Raw genomic sequence first — 12,787 nt, 5'->3', positions numbered from 1 at the left:
AGGATTAGCCTATTGAGCCACGGCGCCGGCTTATATATATTTTTTTAAGATTTATTTTATTTATTTGAAAGACAGAGAGAGGGAGAGACAGAGAGGTCTCCCATCTGCTGTAATGGCTGTGACAGCCAGGCTAAAGCTAGGAGCCAGAAGCTCCCACGCGGGAGATCCAGAACAATATTGTGTATAGCTTGCATGCTTATTCCATAGTTTCCTCAAGGTACACTTCTGGAAGTGAGATTGTTAAAAATAGAACATTTTTCATGCCTTTATTTAAAAGTTGTGTTCCAGGGGCTGGTGTTGTGGTACAGCAAGTTAAGCCGACATTTGTGATGGCTGGCTTCCCATATTGCAGTGCCAGTACAAGTCCTGGCTACTCTGCTTCCCATCTTGCTTCTTGCTAATGTGCCTGGGAAGGCAGCAGTAGATGGCCCAAGTGCTTGGGCCCCTGCCACTTATGTCGTAGACTAGGATAGAGCTCCTGGCTCCTGGCTTTGGCCTGGCCTGGATCTGGCTATTGCAGCCACATGAGAAGTGAAACAGTATGGAAGCTCACTGTATCTCTCCCTTTCTTTCCATCACTCTGCCTTTAAAATAAATATATATTTTTAAAAAATTCATTGGTAATGGAATTAAAAGATTAGTTTTTTTAATTGCCTTCCTTCATAGGAGTGGTGCCTATTTTTACAGACCTTGTGGACAGAACTATGATCAGAGACTTTGTGTGTTGTTTCAGTACGGGCATCTGTCTTAGTCTAACACTCCAAAGAATTGAGGAGGATGGAGAGGTTTTGACTTTACTCTCCTTTTCCTTGATAAATGCCTAAGTCTTGTCCTGAAAACACTCTTCAGGTGCTACCTTTCAATTTCCTGCTCAAGGCTATAATGTAGTAAAGTGTTAATTTTTATTCTATTGATTTTTTAAAAAAATATGTAATTATGTGAAAGACAGCATTAGAGAGGGGGAGAAACAGATCCTCCATCTGCAGGTTCATTCCCCAAATGACCTCAGTGACCGGAGCTGGACCAGATTGAAACCCAGAGCCTGGAACTGCATCCTGGTCTCCCACGTGGGTGGCAGAAGCCCAAATACTTGGGCCAGCTTCTGCTGCTTTCCCAGATGCATTAGCAGAGAGCTGGAGTATAAGTGGAGCAGCCAGAACTCTAGCCACTGCTCAACTGGGATGCTTGTGTAGCAGGTTGCAGCTGAACCTGCTGTACCATGACACTGGCCCATTCTTCCTATTTTAATCCCTTGAGTTTCTACTTTGCTAGCCCTCTATTTTTGAGGCTCAGGGGGTGGATGTATGTTTGAAATTGGGCCAATATTTTCCTATACATTCTTGCATCTTAACCTGTGTTCCACATTAATCTGTTATGGCTTCCTTATGCCATTAAGATACTACTCGCAGGCTCTGAACAAAGACTTATGAACCCCTAACCTTTCCCTGGCCTTCTATTCTGATCTCACATGTTTATGTCCTAATTCCCTTAATTTTTTTTAAGATTTATTAATTTATTTGAAAATTATAGTTACGCAGAGGCAGAGAGAGAAAAGTCTTCCATCTGCTGGTTCACTCCCAAAGATGGCTGCAATGGTCAGGGCTGGGCCAGGCTGAAGCCAGGAGGCAGGAGCTTCATCCAGGTCTCCCACATGGGTCAGGGGCCCAAGGGCTTGAGCCATCCTCTGCTGCTCTCCCAGGCTCATCAGCAGATAGCTAGATTGGAAGTGGAATAGCTGGGACTCGAACCAGTGCCTATTATGGGATATTGGCACTGCAGACAATGGCTTAACCTGCTTATACTGCATCAGCCCCTCCCTTTGCTTCTCTATCTTCTCAGGATGAATTGTTTGGAGGGATGGAAGGAAATGCTAGAATCTTTAAATGGACTAACACTATGGCCCAGTTTTGTCTTCTAGCAGGGAATTCAAACACAGGCAGACTGAATACTGGAAGCATTCTGGGCAGTCACCACTACTTACCCTGACCTGGATGTAAAACTTTACTTGCCCTGAAATTGCTGTCTTTATTTCTGCAGTGGCACAGGCAGCAGGGTGGTTAATGCTTTGCAGATTGTGAACTCTTTCACAAGTGGATGTGTTTGTATTTAATTCTACTTAAATATTGCCAGTTTTTTTTCTCCTTATTATACCTCTGACCTTAAGGCATACCCTATGTATTCACTAAGAGAAATTGAACTCAGCAGGTTAAATGTATCTAGAATAACTGAATCAAGAGGTTTGTAGAAAGCTTTAAATTCTCGGTAGGGATTTTAGTCATTTCAACAAAGATTTAAAATAAGTCCAGCAGGTGTCTAAGAATACATTTTTTAGTAGTTTTTTTTTTTTTTAATTCTGATTAAAAGAGCTTTTTCTGGATTTAAAAAAGAAAGCCTAATGTTAGTAGTAAAAGAACTAAGGAGTCCTCTCTGGAATGCTGGAGGCATTAAGATGTTGGTTTAGTATAGAATTGGCTTTATTATCTTTAAAAATATTTATTTGAAAGGCAAAGTGACAGAGACAGAGGGATCTTCCATTTGCTTGTTCACTCCCCAAAAAGCCCTAACAGCCAGATCTAGGCCAGGCTAAAGCCAGAAGCCAGGAGTTCCATCCAGGTCTCCTACATTGGTGGAAAGGGCCCAAGTAGTTGGTCCATCATCATTTACTGCCTTTCCAGGCACATTAGTGGAGAACTAGATTGGAAGTGGAACAATTCAAACCAGCACTCTGATATGGGATGCCAGTGTCATTAATGTCGCATTAACCTGCTGTGCAACAACATTGGCCCCTAGAATTGGCTTTAAAGTAAATCTCCAAAGAACTATCACCTTGGAGGAAAATGACCTTTGTTCTTTGGGCTAAAGTATTTCTCTTCTCACTATAGAACTTTTTAAAGCATTTTTTACATGTATACTTTGCTTATGCAATAATTATTGAGGTTGTATTTATTTTTAAATTGAGCTGGTGAGGGCTGGCGCCGCGGCTCAGTAGGCTAATCCTCCGCCTAGCGGCACCGGCACACCGGGTTCTAGTCCCGGTCGGGGCGCCGGATTCTGTCCCGGTTGCCCCTCTTCCAGGCCAGCCCTCTGCTGTGGCCAGGGAGTGCAGTGGAGGATGGCCCAGGTGCTTGGGCCCTGCACCCCATGGGAGACCAGGAAAAGCACCTGGCTCCTGGCTCCTGCCATCGGATCAGCGCGGTGCGTCGGCCGCAGCGCGCTGGCCGCGGCGGCCATTGGAGGGTGAACCAACGGCAAAGGAAGACCTTTCTCTCTGTCTCTCTCTCTCACTGTCCACTCTGCCTGTCAAAAAAATAAATAAATAAATAAAAAATGAGCTGGTGATGTACTAGAAACTGATTTATGACCCAGTTTCCTATCTTTTCTTCCCTGCAGGTGTGGTTCCAGAATTGTAGAGCACGCCATAAGAAACATGTCAGTCCCAATCACTCCTCCTCTGCCCCAGTTACAGCAGTCCCACCCTCAAGGCTGTCTCCACCCATGCTAGAAGAAATGGCTTATTCTGCCTATGTTCCCCAAGATGGAACGATGCTGACTGCACTGCATAGTTATATGGATGGTAGGTATGCCAACATTTAATAGTCATCTCCCAAGCAAGCAATCAGTACTTACTAGCTTCTGATATTAGGTTGCTGACACAATTCACATTTTGAAATATTACCTCAGTAGTAGCTGAAAAATACCACTGCAGGTGCAGGAGGGAGCAAAATTATCCAAACTTCTTTATTCCCATGATTATATTTCAAGAAACAAGTTTAGCACCCACTGCACAACCAGAAAATAAATATTAATAGTGATTATCCTTAGTGCTTTTTACTTAAAGATTTTTTTAAAAATTCCTTACATATTTAAATGATTCGTTTTCTCATGATCAAAGTATTCACACTCAGAACTTTAGCTTGAATTTTATTAAGTTTTGTGAAAGTTTTTTTATTGAACCATATACATATAGAAAAGTGCAAATAATTATACAGTTTGATGAATTAACAAACATACCCATATTAACTTCACCCAGAAGTAGAACATCATCAGTACCCCAGCAGCCTCTCTTCTGCCTCCTCCCAGTCATTATCTTTTTCTCCCAAATTAACATACCAGGATTTCTAAAACTCTGGTTTAGTTTTGCCTTTTCCTAGAGCTATGTATGAATTGTACCATACAGAATGTATTCTTGTGTGTCTCACTTCTTTCCATTGCACTATTTGTGGGATTCATCCGTATTGTTGTAAGAATCAGTGATTTGTTTTTTATTTTGTAGAATTCTGTAGGAGTATACCATATTTTATTATTTATTGACATTTGCATTTCTTCCAGTTTGGGCTTTTTATGAACATGCTGCTATAGATTGTATTTTACAAGTTTTTTGATACATATTAGTTCACACTTGTATTTAGTATGTACATAGGAGTGGAATATAGGATCATAGTCTACACATGTGCTCAACTTTAGTCAATTCTGCTAAACTGTTTTCCTTAGTGATTGAACAAGTTTATATTTTGAATGCAGTATATGAGAGTTCAAGGAGCTCATATCCTCATTAGCACTTCATATAGTGAATTTCTTTATTTTAGTAAATTTGATGATTGTTGGGTGCTGTCTCATTATTATAATTTGATTTTCCTTCATGAGTGATGAGATGGAGCATTTTTTTTAAACTGGGCATTTTTACATTCTCTTTTATGAAGAGCCTGTACATGTTTTTTTATCTGTTGATTTTTTTATTGACTTTAATTCTTGGTATAATCTGCATATATAGCTCTTTGATAATTGTATGTGTTGAAATATCTCTTATTCAGCGCTTGCCTTTTCCCACTCTTAATGGGATGTTTTGTTGAGCATTATTTTCTATTTATGTAGTTCATCAGCTTTTTCTGTTGACTTATTCAAGAAAGTGTTCTTGCTTGAAGACTAGCAATCCATTTGGAACTAAATTTTGTGTGTGCTGTGATATTTGGAAGTGATGCTTTTTTGTTATGTTGATGAAAATACAAATTTCCCAGCTCCTTTGCAGCGCCACATTTGTTATATATCAAGTATCTAAATATGATATATGCCAATTTTTATACCTTGTGTTCTGTCTTGTTTTCTCTATATTAGCCATTTTAATTATGCTAGCTGTATAATTTTTGATGTCCTATCCTACAAGTCGTCTTATTTTTTATTCTAATTATATTGTCCATTCTTGACCCTTTGTATTTTCCACAAATTTTGCCAGCTCATCTTTCCACTCAAAGGGAGAACAATTTAAGATTTTCATGCCTTCTATCATGGTAAATATATAGATCATTGCAATTTTAATAATGCTGTTTTTATACCATAGACTTTAGTATGCCTTTACATTGATTTAGGTCATCCTTGAGCTACTTCTTATATTTTAGAATTTTCTATTTAGTGAATTTATACATCTTTTGTTAAGTTTATTATTTATTTTGGTGCAGTTATAGATGGCATTTCTTTGTAGAAATTTGGCAGTTATTTATTTTTGTCATAGCATTTTGAAGATATGATTACATTGTCTTCTGACTTCCATTATTTCTGTTGTTTGGATATAGTTAGCTAACTGACTTGCTGCCATATATTGTTCATATAAACTTGATTTTCTTGCTTCTTTGAACGTGAATTATATTTTTGCCCATCAGATTTTCTTTGTGTTTGATTTTTGAAAGTTTTATTATACATGCCTAGTTATGCTTCTTGAATATGTAGTTTAATATCTTTCATTATGGAAAATTCACAGTTTTCATCCCTTCAAATATTTTTTCTGCCCTTATGAAGAAATTCCACATTTTCCAGACTTGTGACTTTCCATACTTCATCTACATATTTTCTTCTGACCTATCTCTTGGCTCACTAATCATCTCATCAACTGTAACACTCATTCATTGAGTTCTTAATGTCAGTTACTATGTTTTTTGGATTTAAAATTTTTATTTCTGTGCTGAAAACATCTATTTTTTGCTTTTTCCCTTAAACTATGGTTTGATTGATAAAAGTTACACTGAAGTTCATTTCTGATAACGCTGTATCTGGATCTTACTTGGGTCTTTTCTGTTATTTCCTCTTTGTTTTCAGTTGTCTTCTTATTTCCTTGTTATTTTCTATTGCATTTCTGATGTTGGTTATAGGAAACTTGAAAATAATTTGAGGCTCTAAATGATTCCTTTCACCACAAAGGGTTAGTCCTACTCTGGTGGAGAGCTGGACCAGAGGGAGATCAGCTTAATCCAATCGGGCACCAGTCCTGGAGGGGCTGTTATTACATTTTTTTCACTACTCCTTAGATTTCATCCTTTGGTTATCCCAAGCGAAAGCCGGAGGTTTTTTGTTTTCTGTTAGCTGAATCTTCTCCTCACTAGGATTTGATCTTTAATTTTTTGTTCCCTACCACCCAGCTAAAATCTAACTTCTGAATGTTCCACTACACTTCCCAGCCTATCAGACATTCCTTTTGTTTTAAAATTGTCATTGTTGGCCGGCACCGCGGCTCACTAGGCTAATCCTCCGCCTTGCGGCGCTGGCACCCTGGGTTCTAGTCCAGGTCGGGGCACCGGATTCTGTCCCAGTTGCCCCTCTTCCGGGCCAGCTCTCTGCTGTGGCCAGGGAGTGCAGTGGAGGATGGCCCGAGTGCTTGGGCCCTGCACCCCATGGGAGACCAGGATAAGTACCTGGCTCCTGCCTTCGGATCAGCGTGGTGCGCCAGCCGCAGCGGCCATTGGAGGGTGAACCAACAGCAAAAGGAAGACCTTTCTCTCTGTCTCTCTCACTGTCCACTCTGCCTGTCAAAAAAAATAAAAAATAAAATAAAATAAAAAAATAAAAATAAAAATAAAATTGTCATTATTCTTGGGGGCAGGGGGTGGGGGGAGTGCAGCATCATTTGCTTTCCATCCTTGCTGGGTTTTGCAAGTACCCATTAATGTGGTGTCTTTCAGATGCCTTCCAGAAGATTTTTTTCTTTTTTTTTTTTTTATCTTTTTAAAGATTTTATTTATTTGAGAGGCAATTACAGACAGAGGGAGAGACCAGAGAGAAAGGTCTTTCATCCACTGGTCCACTTCCCAAATGGCTGCAATGGCCAGAGATGGGCTTATCCGAAGCTGGGAGCCAGGAACTTCTTCTGGGTTTCCTACGTGGATACAGGAGTCCAAGCACTTGGGCCATCTTATTCTGCTTTCCCAGGCCTTAAGTGGAGAGCTAGATCAGAAGAGGAGCAACTGGGACACAAACCTGTGCCCATATGGGATGCTGGCACTGTAGGTACAGGCTTAGCTTGCTACGCCACAGTGCCGGCCTCAGATTTCTAAAAATTTTATCCAGCTTTCCTAGTTGCTCTGAGAGGGGTGTTTAGTTTGAAGCAACATAGCCTTTGGTGAAAGCAAGAACTTCATTTTAGGTTTTGGTTAAATAAAAAGTCAGAGCCTATACCATTATTGCCATTTGCTTACAGTAGTATTAAAATTTGTGTGTGTTCTCTTGAAAGACTGTGGTTGTTGCTTGAATCAAATGTGTTTTGATGTGTGTTTAAGGAGCAGGTAGTTAACATTAAAAAAGAAAACTCGAGGGGTCATCCTCTGCAGACACTTTCAGGATAACGCTAACAGTTTCTCTGCAGACAAAGACTTGTCTTTCTAGCCGCAGGATAAAGTGCAGTGAATGGGGTATGGATGGAGGACATTGAAGTGGTAAAAGCATGTGTCCTCAAACAAGGATTTGGGAGTAAAACCATTCCTAGAATATTGTTTAATAAATGAATAAATGAAGGCTCCTGCTGAGGTCAGTGGAATGAGTGTAGCTTAGTGCCCTCAGCACTAATGAATGATGAAGGCATATTTCCTTGAATTGTTTGTTTGTTTTTAAATCAGTTTTATTCACCCTAAAAAAAACTGATCCACAAATGTTTTTCTATTTTGTAGCTCATTCACCAACAACTCTTGGACTCCAGCCTTTGTTACCCCATTCAATGACACAACTGCCAATAAGTCATACCTAATTCCTTTTTTCAGGGATAGAAATGATTAAGGATATAAACTTGTCATTTATTATGTATAAAATATCATTAAAAAGATATTAATGTTAATTTTTTATTTAACACCCAAAGCATTTCCAACATCACTTTGCTGCCCAGGTATGTATCTATAGTTGGCCTGCAAGACACTTTTATCAATTCTTCATTTTTTTGTAAAACATGTTTACAAGAAAATCAAAACCTTTTTTTTTGTATTGTCTGGAAATAGTTCACTCTAGTATGTATCTGTTAATTTATTTGTCATCAAAAGAGCACTTTGCCTAAGAGAAAGGACTGACAAGTGTGCAAAATGTTTACAATCTTTTGTGAAATTGTAGTTTATCATTAGTTTGTATCTGTAAGTTATTGTTATAAATATTACCTGTATTTTTTGTTATATACAACTTTATACTTTGAAGCTTGTATCTGTGAATTTGCAACTGAAATTTATTTTGCCAGTGTTTTCTGAATGAACTGAATAAAGCTTCTGTTGTAGCATGCCATGCAAACACATTATTGTGTTTGTAGTTGATGAATTATGGCTGTAAATAACACTATAGTTTAATAAACCCACCATTCTAAGTTTATTAAACATTTCCATTCTCATGAAGGTTCCATCTATTTTGTCCTGTGTGTGTGTGTGTGTGTGTGTGTTTTAGCAGTAATTTGACTTTAGTCTCTTTAAGTTCTAATAACTCTTAAAGTTTAATTTATTTGAAGGGTAGAGTGACAGCCTTCCCAAATGCCTGCAACAATCGTGTTTGGGCCATGCTGAAGCCAAGAGCCATAAACTCCATCCTGGTCTTCCACATGGGTGGCAGGGGTCTAAGCACTTTCAGCCATAGTCTGGCACCTCCCAGGAGGTACATTAGCAGAAAGCTGGATCAGAAGTGGAGGCAGCAGGGCTGGCGCTGTGGCATTATAGGTTAAGCCTCTGCCTGTGGTGCTGGAATCCCAGATGGGCAGTGGTTTGAGTCCCAGCTGCTCCACTTCTGATCCAGCTCCCAGCTTATGACTTGGGAAAGCAATGGAAGATGGACCAAGTACTTGGGCCCCTGCACTCACCTGGGAGACCTGGTAGAAGCTCTTGGCTCTGGCTTCAGATTGGCAAAGCTCCTGCCATTGCAGCCATTTGGGGAGTGAACCAGCAGAAAGACTTTCTCTCTTTCTCTGCCTTTCAAATAAATAAATTTAAAAAAAAAAAAAAAGAAGAAAAGAAATCTCTCTCAAACCCCAAGTACTTGGAGCTCTTCTTTATACCTGGAAAATATATTCTTAAGGCCCTTATTTCATTGCTGGTTTGGGACACCCCAAAGGTCATTTTTGAAAAATGTTCTGCCTTTTCTTTCACACCAATGTCTGATTGTGATTCTGAGTGCTGAAATCTAAGCCTCAGAGTTTATCCTCCATGGCAGTGGACATTTTTCTCAATTACAAAAGCAGGTTGTAACATCATCACTAAATTTTGAATTTAAGGGAGTTAATCTGAATTTACTTCTTACCTTTCCTATACTGGTCAACGGAAAGAAAGGTAATAAGAAATTTTTAAGAATCTTGAACAAGTTTAAGTCTTTAATTTCGCAGATTTACATCTGGCTGGGGACTGGATGTAAGAGTAAAGTGTTTTTAATTCTATTCTGAAAGCAACCAGAAAACAGATCACATGGACATAAGCAGCTGACTATATGACTCAAACCAGAAGCAACAAACATAAGTTTCACTACAAGAGAAAAGAAGAAAATGTTTTTTTTTTTTAAACCTGCTACTCCAGTTAGAATACTCTCAACCAAAAACAAAGGATGTAGTCCAAAGGCACTGTATCTGATCTTATGAAGTTGATGCTAATCTCCTTGGGTTTTTGTCTACCTGTCCCAGGCTTGAGGTGATGAGGTCAGCTTTGCCTTTACCAGATGTCAAGGAAAGCTGTTGTAGTCTAGCCAAGCTCTGTGCTGTTAGCAGCTTCCAGCTTTTCCCAGCTGGATATAATTGGCATCCTTTAACTTGGGTGGTGCCTGATTGTGAGTATTCTTTCTCTCTGCTGTGTTTTTCCTATGCTGAACACTCTCTGACTCTGCACAGAAAGTTTTTACAAACCACATCTTGCCCATTCTCATTCCAAAAATGAACCTGAAAGTTGAAGGGAATCTTTCATAACAGAGAAGTTCAAAGCTATCAAAATGGGTGAGATTTATATATCCTGCACATAAAATTGTTAATATTAAAAATGGGAAGATATAAAGGTATAAATATGGAAGTACTAAAAGTGATATGTGATTTAAGCATATGGCTATGTTCTCATTTCTTTTGGAAATCAGATCCTAATTTTAAAAGTTAAAATTTGGAAAGTATGTCCATGCTAACCATGTTCAGGATAAATATGCAGGCACAGTACTTACTTGCTTGACACTCAGGGGATCAAACAGCTTTTGGGAGAATTGGAAGAAAACTTTTTTATCATTGGAGTGAAGAGACCTGAGCAACAAGTAATTAGCTCCTAGACTTTAAGAAGTTCATGAGCTATGAAAGCATAGGATAACTTTTTTGCAATGCAAATCACAAATACTGTTCAAGGTGGGAATTTAGCCTGAGTTAAAGTGTCAGCATACCTGCGTGTGACACCCAGCTCTTGCTCCTGACCTCTAGCTTCTGGTTTATGCAGACCCTGGGAGGCAGTAGTGATGGTCTGAGTAATTGAGTTCCTGTTAGCCATGTAAAAGCCCTGGACTGAGCTCCCAACTTAGGTCTGGCCCAGTCCTGGTTGTTGCTGCCATCTGGGGAGTAAACCAGCACATTGTGTCTCAGTCGTGATCTATGCACCTCAAATAATTAACAGTTTTTTAAAATCCCGTTCACACATTGAAACTGATCGAAGTCAATACTCTTTAGGTGACTCTTAGTAGGACAAGGCAGCATTAACATTTAGCAATAACTTTCATTTATAAATGTCATTCTTTGGCAGATGTCCTAAACAGCACTCTGGCTTCAGAATCAACCCTTAAGGCATGCGGATCCGGCTGAAAAGCCCATGAGAGTATTTCAGGCATGGAAAGCCGAGACACTCTGGCAAAAAAGAAAAAAAATGACCTAAATGAAAGATCTCCATGAGTGAGATCCCAGTGGAAAGAATAGGTCATCAAAGAAGGAGGTACCTTTCTCTGAAGGGAGGAGAGAACTTCCACTTTGACTATGACCTTGTCTAAATATGATCAGAGTTGGCGAAATCAAAAGGCTTCCATAGCCTTGGCAGCTCATGACAAGAGCCTAGGGTGATTACTGATGCCATAAACAAGAGTGTCAATTTGTTAAGTCAACAACAGGAGTCACTGTGCACTTACTCCTCATGTAGGATCTCTGTCCTTAATGTGCTGTACATTGTGATTTAATGCTATAACTAGTACTCACAGTATTTTCCACTTTGTGTTTCTATGAGGGTGCAAACTGTTGAAATCTTTACTTAATATATACTAAATTGATCTTCTGTATATAAAGATAATTGAAAATGAATCTTGATGTGAATGGAAGGGGAGAGGGAGCAGGAAAGGGGAGGGTTGTGGGTGGGAGGGAAGTTATAGGGGGAAAGCCATTGTAATCCATAAGCTGTACTTTGGAAATTTATATTCATTAAATAAAAGTTAAAAAAAATAAATGTCATTCTTAAAATTTCATACTATAGGGGCCAGCGCTGTGGCGCAGTAGGTTAATCCTCCACCTGCGGTGCCGGCATCCCATATGGGTACTGGTTCTAGTTTTCGCTGCTCCTCTTCCAATCCAGTTCTCTGCTATGGCCTGGGAAAGCAGTAGAAGATGGGCCAAGTCCTTGGGCCCCTGCAGCTGCATGGGAGACCTGGAAGAAGCTCCTGGCACTGCTCCGGCCGTTGCGGCCATTTGGGGAGTGAACCAACAGACAGAAGACCTTTCTCTCCATCTCTCCCTCTCACTGTCTGTAACTCTACCTCTCAAATAAATAAAATCTTTTAAAAAAATTCATACTGTAAATTTTAAGTACATCTGTTTTCAATATCCCATAGTGAATATTCTTAGACTCATAGTTCTAAAATTTGTTTTAAAAATTGTTGCAGGCATTTGAAAGCTGATAGCTGTAGTTATTCTGGACTGGCATATTATGTGTATAGTTACTGCAGTAGCGTTTTTGAGACTAGGTGGGATTTGGGGACTTTTGTTATGGCATGGAATTTACCAGTTCATGAAAGAAATGCTCCTGTTTTACTTATTTATAACAAATTGTTTAGGTTACCATATACTGAGTGTTTAACAATCTGAAAGGGCCTCAGAAAATTCATGGAAAATATTTAATATGAAAAAAACTACAACTGAGTTTCAAAGTTTTTTGCATCCTAATGAACACTTTTTAATTCTATTTTCCCACAGAAAAATTCTCAATGGTGCCTGCTCCAGGAGGTAAAGGAAATGAAATCAGCACTATTTGATTTTTACTGTTTTGAAATGCAACTAAATTTTTAGAGAAATGGACCTGAAACTAAAATAAGTTCAGGTACACTGGACAGCATCTAATAAACTATTTGGATTCAATCATGCAAATACTATTTTATAACCTACTTTCCCATTTTAATACAATAAACATTTTCAAGTCAAATATTCATCTGTAATAAAATTTTAATTAAAATGTAGTGCTATGATCTATGTTCCCGTAAAGCTCATGTCAAACATAATCTGAAATGCCATAGTGTTAAGAGGTAGAGCTTTGGGGAAGTGGTTAAGTCAGAGGGCAGAGCCCTTAGGAGTGAG

At 39.1% G+C, this 12,787-nt stretch overlaps 1 protein-coding gene across 6 annotated transcripts in view; it reads left to right on the top strand.

Annotated features, from left to right (window-relative positions):
* LHX8 (LIM homeobox 8) overlaps nt 1-12,557 on the top strand; it is a 30,778-nt gene extending 18,221 nt beyond the window's left edge. For 5 of the 6 annotated variants that reach the window (XM_008265056.5, XM_051857586.3, XM_051857588.3 and 2 more), the window contains 2 exons: nt 3,391-3,574; nt 7,929-8,626. In XM_008265056.5, the coding sequence (XP_008263278.2) occupies nt 3,391-3,574; nt 7,929-8,005 (261 nt within the window). In that variant the 3' untranslated portion in view covers nt 8,006-8,626. Of the gene's footprint in view, nt 1-3,390; nt 3,575-7,928; nt 8,627-12,409 lie in introns of those variants that run through there. The other variant, XM_089337189.1, reaches the window with a different exon arrangement.
* The last annotated feature ends 230 nt before the right edge of the window (nt 12,558-12,787 follow it).

Source organism: Oryctolagus cuniculus, chromosome 7, assembly GCF_051225735.1.
Source record: "Oryctolagus cuniculus isolate XC-2025 breed Fujian yellow rabbit chromosome 7, ASM5122573v1, whole genome shotgun sequence".
In the NCBI taxonomy this organism is placed as follows: Eukaryota; Metazoa; Chordata; class Mammalia; order Lagomorpha; family Leporidae; genus Oryctolagus; species Oryctolagus cuniculus.
This window is presented reverse-complemented; position numbering and strand designations above follow the sequence as displayed.